The following is a 25,184-nucleotide window of genomic DNA, read 5'->3' on the forward strand; positions in this document are numbered from 1 at the left end:
AGGGTGGCGAGGCCGACGATGATGAGAAGGAGGAAAAGGACAAGGAGGATAAGGAGGATGGTATGGAGGTAGACAACGAAGATAAAGATGATCACAGGTACGGAAATGATCACTATAGTCAATGTAAAAACAAAAGCTTATAAAAGAAAACTAACCTCAGTTCTTGATCCTCTCCATCAAGCTTCCAGTGCTTCACTTGATCTGTTATATCAACCTCTGAAAAATAAACCTGTGTGTTAGACGTTTTACACAACGCTGACGAAGCAGACAAAAATCTCGCTGAACTTCTCGTTAAAATACTTCTCTCCTTATGTATATTGCCCGAATAATCTGCTACGTTTTATAATTCAATCAGATCGAAAATAACATTTTTGATTTTGAAAGCAAAAATAATAACCTTAATGCAGCCCCTTTCAGTTATGCTAATGTTTCTTGCCGAGGGAAAAAAGGTTTGCGATGCTTTTTTTTCAAAATTATGATGTGTTTGTAAGTTGCTTAGTTCGGTCAGGGGATCATGAAATTCTACTAATATTTAATTTTCGTCAATTGGGAAATACGTCAATTGGGAAAGATTTGTAGAGTAAGCCCTTCAGAGAGGGTCCATTCCCAGCCTATTTTTTGTCTAAATCCCATTCCCAGTAGTAAAATTCCCAGTGTATGGAAAACCGGGCTAAGCATAATAATATATTTGTTGTTTTGATTGTCCTAAATGTAGTTCACTCACTGAACTCTCCCTTCGATGACAGGCGTCGTTGAGCGAGTCAGAAATATTGACCTGCATGCGCATTCTCAGAAATCTGTCAGCCCCACCCCCCTCCCCCCAAGGGGGAAGCTGGAGAAACCAAACCATAATCGACAGCACCTTTGGAAACGCACGCACAGATGTTAAATTCAAAAATTTAGTACTTGTGGTTTAATACCTATTCATTACGGCTTTAGACAAAGGTTAAGGCAATTTTTCTTGCAGATGTCGCGCTATTAAATTTGTTGCGTAGTTGAATTTTTCATTTTAGCGAACTATTTTTATACCCTAGCGCACACGTTGCAGTAAGAAACGCCACACGTCTCTGTGGTTTTTCATTGGTTTGTTTTAAGCATGCACATGCAAGTTATCCTAGACTGTCCCTTCTCGCACCTGGTTCGCAGAAGGAAATAGTTCTGGAAATCATGTTCTGCTCAAAATCATGTTCTCTAGTTATATTATCACCAATGCTGTTGAGAACATCACTTTTCATTTTTCGTTTGTCTTGTAGAGAATGATAGAAATTTTCAGTAGCTTTAACTAAAGCTATCAAGTTTTTATCCCTTACTTACCACTACCCTGCAAAACTTACTATCACTTCTTTTAAATATTCCATTTGTGCCCATGCTCAGTCATAGCAGTTCCGCTAGTAACTTAATCACTTACACGAAAATTGATCGACACTGATGGACACTCGTCAGTGTAGTGGTTCGGTTAAGAGTTAATTTTCAGCGTTTTAACTATTTCCGGATAAAAAAAGAGGTAAAAAATTGGAGTCCATTCCCATTTTTTGTTTCCGAATCCCAGTCCCAGTTACCTAAATCCCACAGTGAAAAAATAGGACCAGTAAGGAACCCAGTCAAGGCAAATCCAGTTCCCATTTTCCCCTCAGGACCCCCAGAGGAAATATGATGACGGATGCAAACCGAAGGTTTTAAAGAGTATTGAGAAGATTGTTTAATATGTAGTTATTGATAAAATGAAAAAATACTACTTATGGAGGGTAAAAGGCAGTAATATGATCTAGTTAATCGAAATTTGTTGAATTAAATTGCCGTATTACCACCAGTGTTGAAGTTGCGGAAGTAGAAGAGGGAGAGGTAGAAAGTAAGCGCAACAAACAAAATGCAATCAACAATGATGCGAGACAAGTTGAAAGAAAATGTTGCCCGTATCACTGGGCCTTAATATTTTACGAAACAGAGACACTATACAGATTTATCAGTGCCGTCATAACCATGGAAAATTCAACTTTAAATAATGGTTTGCCAAGGTATAAAACATCCAAGAAGTCCAGTTGTATCAATAAACGAGAAAAAAACCAAGATGGTGTGAGTGCGAAAGATTGATATAAATTCTAATTGGCATATTTCAAAATTTAGGTTACATTTTTCAAGTTGTGTTAACTGTAACATGGTAAAGTCTGTGTTCGAGCCAAATGGCCCATCAGGCCGGAGCTAAACACAGTTTTAGTAGCATGAAACAACTAAGAGTATTTCTACCACCCCCCGGATTGAATGCTAGTACAACACAGCGTTACCCCAGCAGTGGATTCGCTGGTACCTATTTATAAACCAGGGTGGAGAGAGGCACTGTGAGAGTTAAGTGTCTTGCCCAAGAACACAACGCAGTGACCCCAGCCAGGGCTCGAAACCGGACCGCTCGATCCGGAGTCAATCGCACTAACCATTAAGCCACTATCTGTAATATGGCTTCTTAAAAGTTCGAAGCTGAAAAGAAAAGCTGCGTATTGGAATAATTCAATCTTACCGGTAAAGGGGCAAGTTTCTCCTTCAAACACAGTTATACCATGAGCTCCCTGCTTGAACTGTGGCCATGAAACAAGTTCCCCGCGTTCCACTCCACACTTCGAAGAAAGGACTGCCAGTTGGGGATGCTCTAAAACCATCGGCCATGCATTTCCATGGCCTAACCTGCCTGAGAAAAGCCGATAAGATGATCCAATTCCCAGCGTAAAGATTCCCGTAGATGATAACGAATTTCCGCTTTGGAAACCAGTTCCATATAGAAGCAACCGTCCGTCATAGTAAACCATATAGGCGCCATCTTCTTTTTCCCAGGTCACACAGAGACCATGCCAAGTGTTACCCTGAACTCCTGGCAGTGAGACTAATTGCCTGGTTATAAAAAAACGTCATTACAACAATGATAAATTGAGAAATTGAAAAAACACTCCGCAAGGAGACGAAATTAATCATATCTTGCCGTTGCCTTGTCAACGCGATTGGTAAAAAAAGGTAACGTGGCAGCTACTCGACAGCTATCTTGCCATAATCCCCAGTCCTTGTACAATAATGTCTGCGAGCTCCGCGCGCGTGTTATTTTTTCAAACCGAATAAATATTTTCATGGGAGCCGTGTTTGCGTTTCTCATCAGCTAGAGAGCAATGGGTATAATTGAGGAAGTACCAGTTGACTTTTGGCTCAAAAGTTGTAATGAATAAGATTTTTAATAAATAAAACGTTTTCTATATATCGCTCTCTTGTTCATCTTTGTCCGTTACCATTTAATAGTAGGAATTATTATTAATATAGCTCACTGACTATGAGTTTATACCTCTGATTAAGTTCATAGCACGTATGTATTTCCTCGCCCTTCCTCGCCATTATAAGATACAAGGTCTGATAGTAAAGCAATGAAGTTTTATTTTCTTAATCGAATAATAAAATTGAAGACAAAACCCAATCAACCAAAAAAAAAACAAACAACAATGAGATTAAGGGTAGATTTCCAATGACGCGTAATTTTTTACGTGCGTTTACTTTCGTGAAAAAAATTAGAGACAGAGTATGAACGACTTGCGTAAACGTGTACGCAGATCGTTCATACACTGTCTCTAAATTTTTTCACGCACGTAAACGCACGTAAAAAATTACACGTCACTGGAAATTCACCTTAAGTTTAGTTTAAGTAAATCCTAACCTGTCTTCGCTCAAAAGCGAAAAATAAAAAATTCCACTTGGGCTTAGAGATAAGGCAATAAGAACATTTGACGACAAGTCTGTATAACGTAAAAATCCAAGTTGCGAAGTATCAGCGGTCTTTAACCATAAGCATATGGTGAAAGCTTCAATGTCCGTGTCGCCGTTAATGTTTACACTTGAATACTGCCCCTGCTGTTTGGTAGGAAATTCTAAATAAAAGTCATGATCTGCAACATAAGCAAATTTAAGAGGAAAAGGTGTTAGCCCTACAGGAATATCTTTAAGAATATAAGAAATGTGCATATAGTCCCGATAAAAAAACAGACATTAATATTGTGCGGCATTAACAGTCCCTTTTTTTCTAAGTTCGTCAAGCAAGAAGCAAGAAGAACTAAGGGCAAAAAGGGGCTGCTCGTAGTTTTATAGTATGATGATACGAAGAGCATTGATTCCGTTAGCATGAAGCGCTAGGAGTATTGATGCTTCCCATGGAATGGGATGCTAGTCCATGTGCTAACAATTTGCCAGTACCTATTTATACTCTTTGGTGACTGAAGAGAGGCACTGTTAGTGTCAAGTGTTTTGCCCAAGAACAGAACAAGAGGACACACTGTTCTAGCTGCACTTAAACTCTGATTAGGCCCTCCCTCTTGCTATTACTATACAGAAGTCACTGATAAAATCTTCTAAGTTGTCCTAATCGATACTGATACTTTGTGCATTTTTAATCGAAGGATACTCAAGAAACCACCACGTTGTTTTCCATTTCTAGAAATTAAAAAAAAGGAAACACAACTAACAAAATCCATGTGGAGAACAGTCGAACCTCTTAAATTCGGAGACCGAAGGGACAGGGAGAGAGTGTCGTTATTATGGAGGGGTTTGTATTACAGAGAGAGTTTATCGTCACTTTCGGACCAGGTGAACTGTCTGCAATAGGGTGTCCTATGGGTTCACTCAAGATCTTCCTCGTCGCCTTGGTTTAAACCTCTGTTTAACCATTGCTAAATATTATATTTATACTGCGTCACGAAGAGAAGAAGAGTATATCTGGGAAGCTTTTTTTGCTATACTTAAAAGCTACCTTGAAATTGAAAAACATAAATCAAAATCACAAATACGCCTTTGAGCCTCTTTTTGTTTGTTTGTCTTGTTTATTTTTTCGCTTCTATTTCCTTCTATTTTTTTGTTATTCACTTATTTCTGGCCTTCCTTTTGTTATGTAGCATTGTTTAAGTAACGTAGCCTTATTGTGTACATAGTAGTAGCGTCACCGTGTAATTGTTGCTGTAAACTGTTAAAATATAAGTTTCGTAAATATTGTAAGCATAGTTAGTGATAGTTAGTGATAATACCTTATATAAATGTATTAGTACGTTTGTGTTGTAAATAAAAAAGGGTGTCCGTATTATAGAGATGTCTGTAAGGAGAGGTTCGATTGTATTTTGTATAAAAGGTACATCACTAATGGCGCACCTTGAACAAAAATAAGCCTAAAATTTTTGAAGTTGGTCGTTCGTTATCCATTTCAATCCTCCTCATTCTCAACCATTCTTGCTCCTTTTTGTGACCTCTTTGGTGTAAGGCAATGTTGTCCGTCGCATTGCAAAAATATATTAGGGAGCTTTAACGATAACGACGGCGACGCCGAGGACAACGCCCGGTGCAAGATGAATTCATAATTTTCTCGAGAATTTCACGATTATCCAGATGTATTCAGTGTATCTATTGGTTTAGGAACAAGCTGCAGCTGAATATGTTAAGAAAGCGTTCATCCTAAATTAGAAATACGAACATTAGGCCGTCGTCGTTCACGCTCTTTAAAATACGCATAATTTGGTCCTTTGACGTTGTTGTTTTGCAGCCAAAAAATGTACCAGGATTTAAAACGCACGTGCAGAGCTATTATTCTGCTCATTAACTCTTCTTTCGGTGACGTTCTCGTTCACGTTGCCGTCGTGGTTTGCTAAAGCTCCCTAATAATCTGATAACCACCCTTCGAAATTAGCAGCAGTAAAATCAGTTGTAAGCAAACTGATAAGTTTACGGCAGCGGGCTTAAATATATTTTAGCTCGCAAAATACGCCACAATGCCCAATGAAATGATTATAATAGATGTTTTAACTACCTGAAGGTAGTGATAGGAAAGGCTGCTTACTTTCAAAGTAACGGGGATCGTTATTATATTAAGAACTTTACGGTGTAGCCAATCCTTTGTAACCTGCACTTTGTTTTCTGACTATTCTCTATTCTATTAGTAAAATCCTAGCCGTCTTCTTTGCAAATTTTTAAATTTGACTTTCTGTGCTATCGTTGGCAATAATCGCAAATAGCCAAAGCTTCCATGTACGTTTTTATACTTAAGAAAAGTGGTATCTTGCTTCACTTAATTTGGAAACAATTTCATAAAAAAAATACATTTTTGTGTTTCTTAGAACAAGAAAAATGTTTACGTTTAATATTCCTTCATAGAAAAGTAGAACTTGTAGTCAAAAGCGCTAAAGAGAAAAAAGACAGACAAAAAAGGCATGTTCAGGTAAAATTTATAATTAAAATGCAGCACTTTGAAGTTACTACAAACAAGCATACCAGTATTTTCATGCAAAAATGTTCAAATAGTTTACACAAGTCTTCTTAATTGATTTCATTTATACAACAATCACTCTTGTGTTTCTGAAAACTAGATGCCATCAACAACCTGGATCAGGTTTTTGTAATTTTCTCTTTAACAAATTGCGTAATTAGGAAGCATGGCGTCCCACTGACAGTGAACAAAAGCTATCTGAAAACACGTCAATCCTGTTTAATTAAAGACTTCCGACAATAACCGCAAGGGCTTCTATTTGCTTAACAGCTTTCTTTGCTTAGCTTTTTTGACTTGCAGTAATTTTGCATTTATAGAAATTTGCATTTAAAAATTTCAAAGGGTAGAATCATTTTTGACAACCGATGTTGAACATCATGTGTGAGCTCCCCATGTACGATCAAGAATTTACAAAATTAAATCGGATAAAGTAAACCTAAATATAAATAAAATGGAAGAGTTTGTTGGTGATATTGAGGATTTTTTGCAATTTATATATGGGAGAAGTAGGTTTATTATTGGAAATGAGAATTAAAACTGTCGCGAGTAAACATAATATTCAAGTAAAGATAGCGGGAGTGAGTTGACTATTCGAACACTTCAGTATATAAAACGTCTTTTGGAAATTTACAAAGTTGAGTCGGTTAAAATAAATGTAAATATAAATAAAATAGGAGGGGGGTTGTTAGTATTATCGAGGATTTTTTGCAACTAATATGCAGGAAATGGGGTTTACTATTGGAAATGAGAAGTGCAACCACTGCGAATAATCAAAATATTCGAGTGAAGACTGAAAAAAGTTGACTATTCGAACACTTCTGTATATATAACGTCTTTTAAACATTTCATCTTATTGTCATTTCAATATTGGCAACCCGTGATGTGTTTACTTAACTCCTAAACGGCTTATTACCCTGTCAATAATTCATTACACGAATAGTATCAATTAACATAAGCACTCATGTTACTGAGGTTTCTTTCAAGAGTTGTGTAGTTTCTGACAATTTGAACTTCCTCTATAAATGTAACGACACGCACCATGGTCATTTACTTAGAAAAATAGCCTAGCTTTTTTTTTCATTTTAATTAAACTTCTTGGTTCTGGAAAATCTTTCTTTTTCCCCCATTCAATTTTTCTAGTTGTATATGTGGATGTAAAAAAAATGCGCGAACTATATTTTTATTTTTGGAATTAGAATCTTTAAGATACATCGAAAAATATTTCACATAAATTTGAATGTTTAAGTTTGTTGGAATAGCTAGAAGCATTCTGAGTTGTTTAAAGTCTTCCATAAATGTTCCCACAGGCTTTGACTCGGCTTGCAGTTTTTTTTTTACAAATTAGCGACGAAGTGCAAACTGCGCCTTAACCTACAACTCAAGGTTGCCATAAACACACTCGTTAGAAAAACCACGGGTTGTTTTAAGAAACAGAGATACAATTAGTTAGGTACATGTAAACAACAAGCAATTGAAAACAGAAACTTATAAATATTAGTGTTGAGGCAGTCTCGAGTATTGCCAGTGGAGGGCTAAAACGTGCCGACAACCAAATAAATCGAATGTTTAACTGACGAATTTTTGTCTGTACCGCCACATTCACAATGACAACTGACAAACGAGCAGAACTTTTTTTTTCTAAAAGTAAAACATTGATCAAACGTTTACTGATAGCGGGCATTTGTAATGACCTCCCCTGAGTCCAAGTTTCTTTTTAAGATATTGCTGTTAGGGCGGAACATTTTGACTTAAGTCTAAGCCCCTCATAATATTTAAAGGAAACTTGACCTCCCTTTAACGTTTCATCTTTTTTTCTACATGACTACAAAACAATACCTGAGCACAATGATTCCTGGGCCAGTGACTGCTTTGAAATAATGGCAATTATGACCTAAATGTGATAGGAAAATATAAGAGAACACCCTGAACATTTTAGAAGATATATCACAAATTAAGCGATCAAAAGAGAAAGAAGAAAAAAAATAATTATTTCGACTTACCGTAATGACCTCGATGGAAATCACTAAACTTCCCAAAATGTTCATGTTGATATTGCGGTCAGCAAAATAATTCCCCTGGCGAGTTTGGCTAACTGTAAAATGTTAAATCACGGGTTCACATAATAGTTTCATCGTGAGATAAATTCAACTAGACCATAATCACAACAAAACGGTTGCTTGATAGTTCGACGAAATCTTTGGGGCTGATTCTGCGAGAAATAACAATATCACTTGGGCGATTTTTAACGGCACCTGCTCGGTAAAAGGCGAGAGTCAATTCATTATTCATGAATGAAGTAATAAGCGGCGTCGCAGTGAGATAGTAGCATGTTTGTTTATAACGGAATGGAATCGACTGTGATTGGTTAATACAGCGGACAAACTATTAAGAATGGCTGACGGTTTGCGTGTTTTATGTAAAGTCAATTATTAAAAGCGCAAACAATTTGTTTTCATAGCAATGCCACAAAATGAAAATTAGACACTTGCATATGAATAGGAAAGCGACTAAATCCAGCGACACATTTTATTTCGGAGAGAGCTTGACAATTAAAAAATTCGTACTAGAAATTGAAAGTAGTTTATTTTTCACTCTGTAAAATGCCTTCAGAAATGTATTTTAGAGCGGAAATGACGTTATTTAATCGACAAAAAGAACATAAACAAAGCATGATTGAACGAAACATTTATTGGGAAAGTCGTGTTTTAATTTGAAATAATAATGAAGAATGGGTAAAATTATTCAAGAACAGTTAAATAGAAAATATCGTTTAGTGGCTAGTGACTTATAACTAATACAGATTGTGCAAAAGTGAATAAATTTGAGACTTTTATTTCAATTCAAATGGATCTTAATGCATGAAATAGATTATCAATGGTAATATTGTTTGTTTTCGGGGAAATATTACTCTTATGTAAAAACAAAAATGCTTATTTTAAATAATAAAAGACTTCGCGATGTTAAAGGGAGGCGCAAGGCAATCATAGATCAGTCTGTAACACCTAAAACACTAGCTGAAAGATCATGCACCAAAATTAATAATTTGACAGTATTTGAATAAAAATCCGCAGCAATTGAATGGCTGGTTGGAGAGCCATGTCATTTACTTCCTTTGCATGAAAGACAGACTATTAAGTTTTGTTGTTCACCAATTTCTGAACTCTTACACAAAACGTTCCTCTTTCTATTTTTACAAATATAACAGAAGCAGTGACATGAAAGTTAAGCTCATATGAAGCCATGGCGAATCTCAGTGGGTTGTGGGTTGCATAACATATTATTTAAATAACTAATTTCAGACTCCAAGAGTCAATAAAAGTGCTACTAGGCTAGGTTAAAAAGGTAACGAGATATATAATAAAAAGCGTAACCGTTCTAAAGCTATTGAGCAGTACTTTCACGTGGTACTGTTCATTATGCTGTACAAGGTGGTTCTATCTTCATATAATTATTTCTATTTATTTTGGCAAAATTAAAATGGTTGTTGTTGTTGTTTTTGTTTCACCGCTGAAGGAAAAAACACTTCAATAATAAAGGTGTGATTTTTTCTTTATGCAGGGGCAACGTGTTGGTAAGCCCCGTGTCGTTGTCATCACCTCATCGTTTGAATTTTGACGCATGATCCTTTATATCTTTTCTAAGAATTACACTTGACTAAAATTAAATAGAATAAATATAACTTTCGAGTTTTAAACTTTGAAATATAGGTTATGGGGGGGGGAGAATTCATGTTTATCTTTGTACGATCGATTCAACAACATTGAGTCAAGCACTCCCGTTGTACGGTATGTTATACCGTGCAGTGTTTTTTGATGAAAAGGGTCACACTGTGATACACGTTGCTGTAAGATTAAAGACTCAGATGAATGGTGCAACATTGCACGGGGTCACGGAGTTGCAGCAATGTATCAATTCCACCAGGTTGCAGAAGTTGAATCGTTTTCTGCTAAGTATTAGCTATTTCTCGATATTTCCTGCTTTCTGAAAGCCAAATCCTAACCCGATCACCACAATAAGAATCTTTTTAAACCTTTCTTCTCAAAGAGCAAAAGTCATACTTCATCCCGTTGAGGGGCATAACGTTGCAAAGTGTGTTCAGGCTCAAAACTCCATAAACCTCTTCCGTAAAAATGCTAACGTTCCAATATTGTCCATATACCAAGCGTTTCACGCTTACATTCCGGAATATGTACTACACTTGCAAATTGGTGCGGCCCTTTTGCTACTGGGACAGACTCGTCTATGAACTAGCCACTACAAACTAAAGGGCAACTGAACTGATGTACATGACGTATTGTTTGCATATCCCGACCGGCGTAGGACTGGCGCGGCCCCATGTCGTGACATCCGATTGCTGCCCGCGTCCCAACTACTGTCAAAGCGGGAACACCTGCAAAAAAATACGTTAACGATTTGTTTCCAATGTCCTTAAAAAGGACATTTATAACCAAACTCCTGAAAGGAGACTTTATAACTAAAAGATTAGAACGAGGAATAGTTTTTTTAGGAGCAAGGACGGCGCAGTGGTGAGAGCGATCGCCTCCCACTAATGTGACCCGGTTTCGATTCCCGGACCCGACGTCATATGTGGGTTGAGTTTGTTGTTTAGTTGATTCTCGCCTTTGCTTCGAGGGTGTTTTCTCCAAGTTTTCTGGCTTTCTTCCATCCTGAAAAACCAACATTTGCAAATTCCAGTTCAACCTGGATCGAGGACTCGCATGGAAACCAGCTAAAGCTGATGTTACATCCTCCCTTAAATATAGTAATTTATTCATTTTTTTATTAGTTATTATCTAGCGGAACAATACAATCAGTTCCTGACCATCACATAAACTACAATTTATCTTCAAGTTCGAGGTTGTTCTGAAACTCTTTTCGTTTTTTATTTGCTCGTGATCCAGCGTTCTTCCCTTGCCCCTCTTGTGCACTTCATCTTTTCAATTTGTAACTTCTCATTCTTTATAATTCACGTAGGTCCAGGAAAACATTAAGGCCGCATTTACTTATTTACTATAACCTTCTTATGGTGCTCTACATGATGTAAATTAGCTTAGCTTGTACTTCGTAAAGTAAACGTTCTGTCCCTTCACTCACCTGACTATTTTTTATCGTAATTCAGTGTATTGTTGTCGCCCACCATAAAGTTAACATTCATAGTCCCCCCTGGAGAGCTGACGGTGACAGATGAACCTGAAATTAAAGCAGGAAAATATATAAAATGAAAAAAGAGTGTCGTAAAACCACAAACCAAAGCAATAACAGTAGCCTATAACAAGAACGGCAAGCAACAAAATGAACCAATGAGAAATCGAAGCAAATACACGTGACGGGCGCTAAGCGCGGGAAAACGCATGTGACCAAGTTGCTATTAGTTTCAATTTACATCTGATTGGTTTAGTAGGTGGCGTGAATTTTTAAATCAAGAGATAGTTATAAAAAATCCGTTGTTTATTTAATATAAACGCTTTCGCGTTTTAAGGGGTATTCCGAGCGACTCGCTCGCTTTAGAAGAGGGAAAGGAGAGGACCCTGGGGACGAGTTTGTGCTTCGTACACCTTAGTTATACTTGGTATAGAGGTAGCAAAGCGTGAGACATGTACATGTGAGCTGAGGCTGAAAATCAGTAATAAAGAAGCGCAGTTATAGGTGTGCTGACAGCCTTAATAACCCATTTCCTGACAGTGGACGAGTACAGTAAGTGATGATTGTACTCCCTTTGTTTTAAAAAACTAAGACGTTCAAATGATCATGGAAATAAGCGTTTGGAATGTTTATTTTTGGTGTTTGGTGTTTGGTGCGTTCCCCCGCCTGCAATTTGTTCACTCTTGGGCACTCTAAACACAAGACGGCTCTCTTACAACGATACATTAGTACATTAGCTAGAACTTAGTCTTATACTTAGTACATTGAAGTAAAAATGCGTGTAAATTTAACAGCAAAACTATTTTGTGGAGCAAAGGAAACTTAGAGTAGAGTTCTATGCAAGTGAAAATTCAAACATACCTGAACTAGCTGAGACATTAACGATTGGAACAACATCAGAGCTTGCATCTCCATCTTTTGAGTCACTTAACAGATAAGAGACAACTTCATCACGATTATTTTTCTCTGCAACTTGAATGGGTGTTTCATCTCCCTTGAGAAAGATGTAAAAAATCACGAACAGTTTACAATACAAGATGGTGAAGTAATGAAATTATTTATATATGGGGCCTGCAGTGAAACGAACGATGGAGATTGCGGTCTTTTTGGGCCCATGAAGCGACGTTTAGTTATCTGTATCTTGAAAACAAGAGAGGTGTATTGGCCTGAAACTTCGTATAAAGGGAACTTCTGTTTATATAAAAAATATGTGAATAAAACAGCTCTGTCAGTTATCATAAAGCGGCCTTCACACGACAAACTGAATTTGGCAAACTCATGTTGGCAAACTCAAGCTGGTGTGTGTGAACGACACAACAACAGTTGGCAAACTGTTGGTGAGAATAGAGACAAGTTCTATTTTGTCGCCAACAGTTGGCCAACTTGTTTGGCGTTGCTGCGTCGTTCACACACACCAACTCGAGTTTGCCAACACGAGTTGGCCAATAGTTTGTCGTGTGAAGGCCGCTTAAGGGTTAGGAATTTTGATATGGCTTTAGGGGTACGAAAACTTTTCGGAACCTTCGAGAAACGGGCCCCCCAGCTCTCAGAGGCAACATGGCTCTGTTGGCACAGTTATTATTCAAATCCCGTTGGAGCATCTCAATGTTTTTCAGGCTTCTTTTAAGGAGATCTCATTCTCTTTCGTCCAATTGCAAGCGGTATACGACCAAACAGTAGGAAAGAAAGGATAGTCCGGCGGCTTAGCTCGAAATTTTAGTTGAATTGTGCACTTTTTGATACAAGCATGAAACTTTGCACAATGAAACTGGTCACCAACAGAAATTTTTTCAGATATAGTGCCAAGCCCGAAAAACACCGGTTTCCATGGAAACCTTAATCTATTAACCCTATTCAGACCGGGCTTTTTTGGATCTTTTCAGACCTCCGTAACTTACAGAATATTTAAGCAATCACAATGAAACCTAGGGAATATATAGTATGTCCAAACACCTATCTTTTGGTATACGTCACGTGGGAATATGACGTCACATTACGTGACAATTACATCATAATGACAAAACAGCCGCCATCTTGGATCCGCCATCTTGGATTTCGAATTTTTTCCAAAACGTCATAAAACCGCGCAAAATTACTGCAAAGTACTCAAAATCAATAAAACTGTGCTTAAAAACCGTAAAAGGATGAAAATAATTGCATTAAAATTATTTTTCATTAATAGAAACACGAAAATTACAAAATTGGAAAAACATGCCTGTCAAAATGCCGTTGCCATGGTGACGTCAAGTTCCTCACACAACAACTTATCCTACCAAATCATTTCCAGATAAATTTTAGATAAATTTGCAAAGTTTGGTAGCGTTTGGTTGAATCTTGAAAAAGTTATAAGCGTTCAAAGTCAGCGCGGGCACTTTCCGCCCCTCCCGGTCTGGATAGGGTTAAAATCAATGAAATTTCGTGAAATATTTGTTTGTCCTGGTTTATAGACAAATACTATTATGCCAGGTAGTGATACCAAGTCGCACGTACAAAATTTAGAATGAAATGCTGTAATTTAGACTGTTCACAGCCCTATATTTTCCTATTTTTCTTCTGTTAGCGAACGGTTCACCGATCGCGAGAGACCTGGACGCTAGCGCAAAACGAAAGACGCGAGGGAGCAGAGGGCGGGGAACGAAAAATCTTTTCCCATGCAATAATTTCCTATTAAATTATTGGTATCAAACAGATGGTAAAAAATAACAATTGTAAGCCTAATTAAAAGCATTCATATCTGTATTTATGAATAAAAATCAACAATAAAAGGTTTATAAAAGTACAGGAAGAAATTCTTCGTGGGGAAGGGGCAGGGGGGGGGCTCTCGGCTGAAAATTTAATTGCTGTTTACTAGCTGAAAATAGGGAATTGGCGTTGGCACTATATCAATAATTGATTAGTATGCGAATGCTTGTAATCCTGCAAAGTTTGGTGCTTGTATCAAAAATCGCACAATTCAGGAGCTAAGCCGCCGGACTAGAACGTTGTAACAACGTATAACAATAATAATGAAATCAGTTTTAGATCCCAAAGAGAGTGCATGAACGGCTGCTACGCTAAAACGGTTGTGATATTGATTCGGAGGAACTGATCATAGAGGAAACTGATTTGAGTGAATCACTTGTGCACGGGACCGTGCGCTTACCTCGCTGCACATTCTCGGACTCAGCACTTAAGAAACAACGACCCCGAATTAGCCGGCCCTATCTATATACCCTTGAAGGGAGCCGCTGTTAGAGTATTGTCTAATATTTTGTTCAAAGATGGAACACGAGAATATAAACCTCCCTGAACCAATCAAAACAATGAGTGTACTAGCCTTAAATCATGTATAAATGACAAGGAACTCTTACTAGACTTTTGTACATTATGCTTTTGTTTCCCCACTAAAATGCTCCACCTTAATGCTCCGTTTTCACCACTAAAATGCTCGGTCTCCCCCAAAAAAGTCACTAAAATGCTCGGATAATGCTCATTATACAAACGTTTTTTTTAAAATAAATTTCAAAGTTTTTAACATGGTGTGAACTGTTAACACTTATATAAACGTACAAGTGTTGCAAGTAACAACAACAACGTATCAACAAGTTCATAAATATGGCCAAAAAAAACATAATCCTCAAAATCATCTACGAGGCTATGTACAGAAAGTAGTTGACTATCTCCATGCAGAAAGTTATTTGTTGTTGAATTTAGAGTTTTAGTCTTCATTTTCTCTAAAAAAAGTAATTTCTTTTTTTATTTTCTCCGAAAAAAATTAATTTTCCGGGAAAATGCCACTAAAATGCTCGAATAATGCTCAATGCTTTTGCCTCACTAAAATGCTCGATAAAATGCTAGCATAATGTACAAAAGCCTAACTCTTACCCGGCTTGGTTTGTTGGGGTCAGCTGGGCTGTAAGGATTATTTAATAATTTCTTCACAGCCTGCAAATTGCCTTTCTCAGCTGCCAAATGCAGTGGCGTTAAATCAAACTGAAAAGTCAAACAAGTAAATTTTTTAATACAAAAACGTCACTTTATCTAAAAGTTAGCAAAGGGAAATGAGCAGTAGAATAACGTGATTAATCATGTTTTTGAAAGAAGTATAGTTAAGGGAGTGTTGAAGGATGAAGAATAGGGAGAAAGATTAAGCACAAAGAGAAAAATTGGCAGAGTTGAAAAAAAAGGCAAAGATGCTGGATGCTATGAACAACAGAAGGGTATAATCATTAAAATCATTAACATATCACTGGTGACAAGCATGACAGTAGAACACAATCGAGTATAGTGGAGAATGTCTGGAGAATGTCTGTTATTTTATTTGCTTAATCGAATCTACATGGAATCGTGATGTGAACATCCGCAATCGTTTTTGTTTCTTCACTGCTTGTTTGCCGTCCAAACACGTAAAATTTAACTTCGTGTAAGTGATAGTGGAGGCGTGACATCAAAACAAAAATGCCCTCAAGAATCAAACAAACAGAACGGGATTTACTTATGCGAGTGTGTGTAATTGCACATAAAAATATTCGCTCACGTTTTGTCTAGAGCACACAACAACACAACCAAGGGAGACAGGGAAAACCTGCAAAAAGCGTTATTGTTTTGACGTCACGGGTCGACTAGTCCGAAGTTCCCACTTTGTGCGTTTTTTGGCCCAATCAGAAGTGGAATTTAACACTTTTGGACGGCTAAAACGCGTTGCAGAAAAAACGATTTGGATTTTATTGCGGTGCTCATATCAGGATCCCACGTTGTTTCAAGCAAGCAAATAAACAAATATTTGTACATGTCATCAACCTTCTTTTCTTAAATTCCATACAGATTTGTTACTCACAGTTATTAAAGCTTTTAAGATGATCATTTGAAGAGTGAATTATTCAGTTATTTTAATATTTTAATTTAATATTTAAGTAAAAAAGCAAAAAAACATACACGGTCCCCCAAATTTGCTTGGGCTCCATACTTTAACAGCATTTCAATCAATTCTTCATCACCATTTTTGTCACTCACTACGAAATGGAGGGGCGTTCTATCCGTCTAGATGGAAGCAAAAATCAATCATGTCATTCTCATTTCCGTCAATAAGCCTGGTTATAATTATGCATCAGTCAATTGAAACCCCGGCCCCCCGACCCCCGGGACTTACCGGGGAATTTAACATTTACCAAGTGTTAAAACCCGGCTTATTTCCCCAACCTAGGGGCCTAGACGTCTGTTAAAAACCCCGCATAGCGGGGGCATCCGAATCGACTTTCAGGAAAAAAAACGGACAAAAATCTTGATTTCGTGGCCGAAGTTGAAATATCTATTTCTTTAATTTATTGTCTATGTATAGTTACGAGGTCGGAAAGAAACCTGATGTAGTTTGTTTCCGCCAAAAACTTATAAAAAAAATTGTTTTTCGTGGTCAGAGACACAAAGTTGTCAAATTTAAAACCCATAATTAGCCATTATGAACACGCCTGCCGGAAGACCCATAATATCGGGGTGTGATTGCCCTACAGAACGTATTTCAGCTTTTGTTGACCATCTACTTAAGCCGATAGCACAGCGACAAGCTTCGTGCGACAGACTTTTATAACTTCATTGAGAAGATTACAGTGTCATGCCCAAACAGCCTAAAAAAAGCTTTCCTTTTCTCTTTAACACTGTATGCGAAGCATACGGAGAATTTCATCAAGGAAACCCTCCCGTACAGGGCATTTGCCATAGAAGAGGCAAGATCTTGCTAGGGGGAACTGGGGGCATGCCCTTCAGAAAATTTTGAAATCTAGAAGCCCTGAAACTCTTTCTTCAAGATTTTTCTTAAGGTATTTCTTGAGAGAAATAAATCTTTTTTAACTTGGGATCATTTCCCCAACAAAAAAATTTGTTATTAAAATTGGGTTAAAATCTAGACGAGGTAAGTGCCTCGTCTTGCCTCTGGCTAGCTACGGCCCTGCCGTACTCGGTAAGAGAGTTGCTCAGTGTGATCTTTCAAGAAAGCTCGTTCCAATTCAATGGAAAAGATTATCTTTAAGCACATCAAACAGCCATGGGCACGACAATCGCCGCAGTTTCCGCTGTCATCTTCACGGCCAAAATAGAAAACGAAATACTCAGACAAGTAGCAATAAGCCTATCCTTTGGAAACGATTTATTGACGACGGACACAAGAAGTGACAAAATAGAAGAATTTCTTCTAAAGGTGAACAGCTTTCACCCTATGATATGATTCACGGCTGAAATCTCAGAAACAGAAACTACTTTCTTGGAGACGATAGTGTACAAAGATGGCAGATTTCAAGTACAATGAGTCTATTTTTATCGTGTGAACATATTAAATACAAACCCAGGCGTCGCGAAAGGCTTTAAATATCAAGGAAGAAGCGTGGAGACTTTTCAGAAGGGATTCCTCAGAACGAACATTTTGAGAAAAACATTTAGTCCTTTATGTTAAATCCCGGCTGCCGTCCCCGCTTTAAGTGATCGCGTGCTGTTAAATCACCGCTCCATGGCCCCGGTCTACTGACATTTTGTTAAAACCACCGCCCACCGGGGCCAACGCGCCGTTAAAAGTGCGTTAAATCCCGGCTTTGGACGCGTTAATCCCCGCTAAGTCCCGGGGGTCGGGGGGGCCGGGGTTTCAATTGACTAATGCATTACCCACCTTCCACAATGAAACAAGAAGGCGTCAAGTAGTGAAGGCACAGGAATTTCCACTGTATTTTATTTCAGCACTGTGTACGTTATTGTACCGGTAAGATAGTCATACGCCGTTTAAATTACTGACACTAGACGACTGTCACACTAGACTGCAAATCAGCTGTAAAATTATGTACTGTACGTAGTTTCAGCAACGTAAGTGAGTCAGTTCAAACAGATACCAAGCATAAAGTGGATAACATTTATAGTAAGTATTCGAGTGTAGAGGCCTTCATCCAAATATCACTGAAATATATCATATATCATATATATCATATATACAAACGTCTAGTCGTTTCTCAGAAAAAGCTTTTCTGAGAAGCGGCTAGAAGTTTGTACCTACACGTTTGAACAAAATAAACAACTCTCTTCACGAAAAATTAACATGAAAGCAAAAAATAATAATAAAATAACTTAAATAAGGTTTCTCTGAGAGCTGAAAATATAAAGTCATGTAAATTAAGACAATGGAAAAACGCTTTGAATTTATTCAAGTTCTACGCTAGTTTGCAAACTGCTATATCGTTTATATATGAAATAATGTAATCCAGTAACATGGCCAACAGACGACCATTTTTGCAAATAAAACATTCAGAGCCTTAAAACAGCCCTTCAGGTGTTAAGTTTTAAAACTGCAAATATTTCAGATTTAAACGTCTAGGAAAATTATTGACATCGGCGGATTTCTACTTACCGGCCGTGGTCTACTTCCTTCTTGTCACGCAACGCTGAGCATCAAGCGCGTGACAGTTACAAAAATAGTATTATTGTCTTGAAATATTTATTTTTACTTCAAAAGAATAAAGTTTCTACCAAGACGTTAAGATATTTATACGTAAATGGCCCTCCGATTGAGACTTGTTATACTTCCGGAATAAACGGAAGTAACTAACAACCGAAAGTGAGATATTGAAAGTAGGGAATTTTCCCGGAAACTGAAAAGATTGTTCTATAAATATAAACATTGCTTGAAGACTGTGGTGGGAAGAAACCAAACGCGTTCACGAAGAAAATTGAATAAAATGCTAGTAAGGTGTTATACTTGAGCAGACTTATGTAAATTCATGGCCCCGTATTCTGTAGCTAAGCTGGTGACTCGCTTCCAAAGGTAAACACGAGTCGACACGAGCTCTACCAAGAATAAACAATTGCTCATATCAACTACAACTTCGGGTATAGTATTTCCGCAATTAATACAATCTGACGATCCAGGTTTTCTTATAACAAGAGTTGGAAATAAAAGAGAAAGCAATATTATATTCGACATTTATATAAAAGTGAACGAGAAAATCTCTTAAGCAGTCATGTGTAAACTCAAGCCCCGGGACTCAAGCGCCGTTTACGTTTCAAATTCACCAAATTTAAAATACAGCTTTCGATGTATTTGTGAGGTAAATCAAATGGTTCTTAAACCAGAATAGATCTATGTTCTTATTATAGCTAAAGCAGTTTTAAATGCAGATATATAGAGTTTTTTAAGCTCACCTTTCCATTGCCTGGTTCTCGAAAATTTGCAGGCGCTCCATACGCGAGAAGTAGCAGTATTCGTTTGTTGTCGACCGGATCGCATTTTAAAGCTTGCCAAAACTCTCTTCCTTTACGCCTTGTATCTTCATCTTCCTCACAGCTGGCCATTGCAGAAAGCTGGGGGAACTGAAGGACGAAAACTCGCAGAGGAAAGCAGCATTAAGTCAGAGTATACTATGTAAACACGTGTTACCGAGAAATGAAGAAATGTTTCCAGGAGACTGGATCGACAAACAATAGGTCACGTGAATGTAAAACATGTAACGCAATCGCCGTTTGGCAGCCGGAAGTCACTCAAACGCAAATGAAAAAGGCCGTTTCTCAAAGCAGTGGTTAACTAAAAATAGTAAAGATCAGTTCCTAACCCCATAAGGATATAAGGTTATTGCATTTTTCTGTCAGCAGCATTACGCGCTGTTTTGGAAAAAGACTTAGAAAATTTCACTTTAATAAAATCTACAGGAAGAATATCGATCAGAGAAGCTATTTACAGTTTGCAACACAAAGTATAACGTCGGCAGAATAAGGAATTTCCGAGCAGCGTTTAATAGCAGAATAAGAAGGAACAATCGGAAAATAACTGAGATTAAAACCAGAAAATAAAAAAAAAACAGATAGCGATAAAAAAAAATGAAAAATAAATCTAAAAATTAATGATAGAACAGAAACAACATACAATTTGCAGTGCACTGTAGTTTTTCCAGTGCAATCCGCGGCAAAAAAATAATTGCGGTATTTCGTTGTTTAGTGATGCCTAGAGCAGACCAATTTTATGACCAGAAACTATCCGCCAAGACCATAGATACGGGAGTAACGGACATTTTCAAAGAAAATCTAGCAAAATTGCCGGTAGAGGGAAGACCTGGGCAACTGGAAGTTATAAATAAGAAAATTGCAAATATCAGAACATCGCGCAATACTTTGAAATAAAAATAAATTCATGATTTAATGAGGTAAATTTTCAGAGCTTTCACCGGGACGTCGTATAACAAATCACACCGTGTACTTATTTATTTGCATTAAGTCATATTGTAATCATTAATACAAATATAGTAAAGCGCCACGCTTGTGTTAATTAAGTTAAATGAAATTTGAGGTGCAGTAAGTTAAAAAGAATACGGTAAAAAAAGTTTTTGGCCTTTATATAACGGATCACTTAAAGCGGATTTTAAATTATCGATTGCATGCATGTTTATACCAAAACAAACACCGAGAACAGATTTGTAACCAAAACTGAACAAAATACCATTGAATGCTTTTCTATAAACAATCCGTTGTTATAATTTTATATGTTCACCTTTAGTACAAATCGCAGGTTGCTAGCGCGCTTAACAAAGGTCTGTACATGAATAATTAACGATTTCAAGGAAGTAATATTACTGTAAGCTTAAAGCAATTAACTAACAACAATGCATTTCGTGATGAACCCGCTGGCAGTCCCGTGGTGTTGTAAGAATTAACTTGTTATAATTAGCGCTCCTCATTTCACACGAGCCTTCCTGTTTGTAATTTAAACTCGGAATAAAGAAGAATTTTTTTTATAGTATGCTATTTCTTGGGGGTCTTCTTTTTATTATTTAATTTCTATTATACCATGTGAACGACACCATATGTGAAGGAGTGTAAGTATGAGTTATATAACATTAGAGCTAACATAAAACCGGCATCCATAACGGTAAGTCTGAAACGGTCGCGGAAAAAAGGACCTAGATGTTACCTCGCATTATAGGACGAACATGGTAAGCCCTTCATTCAGAAAACTTAAAGTCTTTTATCTCAAAAAAATATTCTGATCATTTCTCTTACAGTAATATAGATACCCTCAACTGAAATTTGTTATCTTAATTCGTTCTCTCTTTGTAGATTTTCCTCACTTTGGTTGCATTAAACAGTTTCGTATGTGTCGTGATAAGAGGTAAGTTAAAAAGAATGCTTTGTCAGTATTTTTTTTTTTAAAAATATATACTTTAGAACGAGTAGGAAATGGGAGTCTTTCCTTTTCAATCCTTTTTGCAGTTTTTTATTTTGACGGCCGTACTTGCAAACAATAACTTTAACATTATTACACGAAATTTTTTTCGCGACGTCGAGAAAAAAGTTAATGAAATAGATGTTAAACAAACGCTCCAAAATCTTACGTTAATACTAAGATATCATAATGAGACTCCTATTAATCTAGCTTTTACATTTGGCTCACCAAAACAAAGGGTTGATATGCACCCTGAAAAATTTCTACGATTCCTAAAATTTAATTACATACGAAACAGAACCTAAAACGATCGAAAAGCACTATACCAAAGAAGTGAGTGCTTTTATGTAAAAAACCCAAAATAAATGCAGAATCTCCCCTAAATTTCCTGTTTTGGTCGTCTTCGAGGGGTTGCTTGCAGCGTTGTAATTCTTGCCATCATCTTCCCTGGTAAAAGGTTTTGTGGCAGAAAAATGAAGGGAATGGTAAGTTTATGTGCTTTGAGCTGGGGATCTCACTTTGAACGTGACTTAACATTAAGACGCAATTGAAATTCTTATATAAAGTATTTCCTCGATGGAACGAGCTAGATGTATATCACTATAGGAAACTTTTTGCCCCTTTTTGGTTAATGAACAAATCTGTAGAAGGAAAGCTCAAAATATCATGTTAATTTCCTAAGGTGGAAATGGATCAGGGAGGTAATACTTAACCAGTTTACAAACCGAGGATTACAAATGGAGGAGGAGGAGGAGGAGGAGGAGGGGAATGTAATACATTGAAATCCCAAAGAAGCCCTTGTTTTTCTTATTTTCAGACTTTCTCTCATTGCTTGCTGATTTTATCCCTTATTGATGGCATTAATTTTACCATGTATATTTTTAATATCAAAGAAATCGATACGCGTCTCGGACAATTTCTGTAAATTTCTGCATGATTACTGGTGACCACTAAAATAATCCTAAATTGTACTCGGACCTTATAGTAATACCACATATAATTTTTGACATAGGTGTTTGGGCAGCGAACGACCCAGTCGCTGTATATCCACTTGGGAAAACACCAAAGGATGCAAGCCTGTGTAACAACACAGAGGCAGAAATGTTTCGCCGCGGGGATAAAACGTCTCGCTGGCCAGCAAATCTATTCCAACCAACGGGGGGAAGGACCATTCGAATAACAAATAACCACGGAAACTGGAAGGTAAAGTCCATGTCTATCTTGGTTAAGATCAAACCTCTGCAAGCTGGGAGCCAGACAATTGTTCAATTTTCTGCACAAGGAAGGTTAAATCTCTTACTCTCATTACAAGAGAACTTCTTAACTTTCTCTATGTACTCAAAAAGGGACGGCGAGCCACTAAGTGCAAAGTTGATGTTGAATTCGAATGGAGGACAGTCCTTCACAGGGAAGTGGTACTCGGTTGGCGTTACCTACAATCACGTAACGGGCAATGTCACGCTCTATTCCGACAAAGGTGGATTCTACAAAGGTTTTCTGGGTATTTTGGAAATAGAAGAGCCGGAATATGTCTATTTGGGCAATAACATGGAAACAGTGACAGGAGGCTCACCTCAACAACATTCATCAGGTTTCTATTTGGGCAAAATGGAGTGTTTCATGGTGTACCGAAGGAGTCTTCGCTTTTCTGAAATACAGCAAGCTATTAATTTATGCGAAAACCTACCCCAAGATATTGGCGAAGAAGATGATCACAGTGATAAAGAAGGGGGTGGTAAGTTAAGTTACCTAATTGCGTATCTTTATGTCGAGTAGAAACTGGTTCTTATGCAACAGGTTTCGGCGCCAAACCGGATTCTTAAGAATGGGGAGGCTAGGAGTGTTGCTAGTCTCCCCTGGATGGGATACTAGTCCATCGCAGGGTTACACCAGTAATCTGTCAGGTTACCCCAACAATTCGTCGGTACCCATTTATGCTCCAGGGGTGGGTGAGACACTGTGAGAGTAAAAGTGTCTTGCCCAAGAACACAACACAACACTAAGAACACAACACTAAAACACAACAGTAACTCCGGGCAGGGCTCCAACCGGACCATTTGATCCAGAGTCCTGCACACAAGGCGTACATAGGCTTTTGGGTGAAGAGGAGAAGGGTGAATAAATAAGTTTCGTAATGCATGGGATCTTTGGTGCTGGATACCGTATCAGTTGAGAGCTTAACTATCGTGTTCTGTACCTCCAGTTTTGTGAATGGGATTCCAGTCTATCGCGCTTTTAAGTGTTAAAACCTTCTGGGTTTTTTGCAGCTTGCCTTAAAAATTTTCATTGATGTTCCTGCGTCAAGAAGTTTACTCTTAAGTTAAGTGACTTGCAAAAGACCACAACACAATGACTCGGCCAGCTCGATACCACTGCATTTACCATCAGGTTACTTCGTCTTCCAACAGTTGTTAACTTGCCGTTTCTAAATTTTACAGATACGTCGAATGGTGGCAGTCCTTTTATTTGCCCGCTTAAATCCAAGGACGATGATATTAACATCACAAGCTCAAATGCAAGAACGACGGACTTTCTATCCACGCTAGTAACATCAAGGTATACTTTGACAAAGGACGTCACAATGAGCAGTTTCACTGTTTCTACATCAGGCACAGTGAGTACGATTACAGATGATTTTTACTTCGATACAGTTACATTCACCAAGAACTTCACGAGCACGGAAGTGGTGACTATATCTAGCAGTCCTGCCTCATCAAATGGATTTTACCTTAGTAAAACCACTCCTTTACTTCAACAAAACACAATGACGACTGCGAAGATGCATTCAGGCACAAGCTCCGTCATGAGCTACGTTACAACCTCAAACATAGAGATCGAAAGAACGACGGACTCTCCATCTACGAGCAGTCCAGCAACATCAAATAAATTTTACCTTAGTGCAATCACGCCGTCAATTCAACAAAATTCGACTGCGAAGAAGTATTCAGCGTCGGAGAAAATTCAGCCTACGAGATCATTTCAGCAAAGCTTGTCTAGTCACGGCAATTACTCCAAAGGTAACTGAAAAAATGCTATCGAATTGTTGTAGTTCAATTTGCTATTGTACCTGTCAAATGTCGTGTCACCTGTTCAGCATTTACGTATCTCCTATACGAAACAAGTACAAAACAAGGAAAAATCTGTACGTAGTGACATCAAAGTTATTGAACATGTTGTTAAGTTGATGATCTAAACATTTTGACAGGCATGTTTCTCCAAAACTTAAACTTTTCGTTGTTTTATCGAAAAGTTTAACTTTGTTGCACAAAATTTCACATTTTAGATCTAGATTAATTTTAACAATTTTGAACAGCTTTGATTACTTTAGAGCCACTTTTGAAAAACGAATCAAAAGATTCAAGAAGGTGGAAAAAGATGGCGGGTGCTCGAAAATTATGACGTTATAGTGGTAACAGATATTTACGGTTTTACAGATATAAAAACTTACTCCGCGTGATCCCGTGAGACATCACTCTTCGTTCTTTGCTCTTTTTGTTTACCTAGGTACTTCTTCATTCATGCAACGCGATAAACACTTTGCAAGCCCCTGAAGCTGGCATGCAGGCTCTAAGCAGAACATGCTAATGTATTTGTTTTTTTAGGTAACGT

General features: G+C 37.6%; 3 protein-coding genes across 3 annotated transcripts in view; all 3 read right to left on the reverse strand.

Annotated features, from left to right (window-relative positions):
- LOC144629674 (uncharacterized) overlaps positions 1-3,369 on the reverse strand; it is a 55,975-nt gene extending 52,606 nt beyond the window's left edge. Inside the window, exons 1-3 of the mRNA XM_078487901.1 lie at positions 3,320-3,369; positions 2,513-2,880; positions 156-216 (exon numbers count right to left, since the gene is read on the reverse strand). Coding sequence (XP_078344027.1) covers positions 156-216; positions 2,513-2,880; positions 3,320-3,369 — 479 coding nt within the window. The remainder of the gene's footprint in view (positions 1-155; positions 217-2,512; positions 2,881-3,319) is intronic.
- Positions 3,370-3,669: 300 nt separating this feature from the next.
- LOC144629675 (uncharacterized) lies at positions 3,670-8,653 on the reverse strand. The gene is made up of 3 exons (XM_078487902.1): positions 8,272-8,653; positions 8,108-8,162; positions 3,670-3,914 (listed from the first exon to the last, which is right to left on the reverse strand). Exons 1-3 carry the CDS (start codon positions 8,314-8,316, stop codon positions 3,670-3,672), a joined length of 345 nt encoding a protein of 114 aa, XP_078344028.1. The 5' UTR covers positions 8,317-8,653.
- Positions 8,654-8,948: 295 nt separating this feature from the next.
- Positions 8,949-19,816, reverse strand: LOC144630412 (uncharacterized). Its single transcript, XM_078488781.1, has 6 exons — positions 19,565-19,816; positions 16,328-16,432; positions 15,278-15,385; positions 12,275-12,407; positions 11,366-11,461; positions 8,949-10,661 (listed from the first exon to the last, which is right to left on the reverse strand). The coding sequence occupies exons 1-5, from the start codon at positions 19,712-19,714 to the stop codon at positions 11,370-11,372; spliced, it is 588 nt and encodes a 195-aa protein (XP_078344907.1). The 5' UTR covers positions 19,715-19,816; the 3' UTR covers positions 8,949-10,661; positions 11,366-11,369.
- Positions 19,817-25,184: the final 5,368 nt, after the last annotated feature.

The sequence above is a fragment of the Oculina patagonica genome, chromosome 11, assembly GCF_052425735.1.
Source record: "Oculina patagonica isolate OP01 chromosome 11, crgOcupat, whole genome shotgun sequence".
In the NCBI taxonomy this organism is placed as follows: domain Eukaryota; kingdom Metazoa; phylum Cnidaria; class Anthozoa; order Scleractinia; family Oculinidae; genus Oculina; species Oculina patagonica.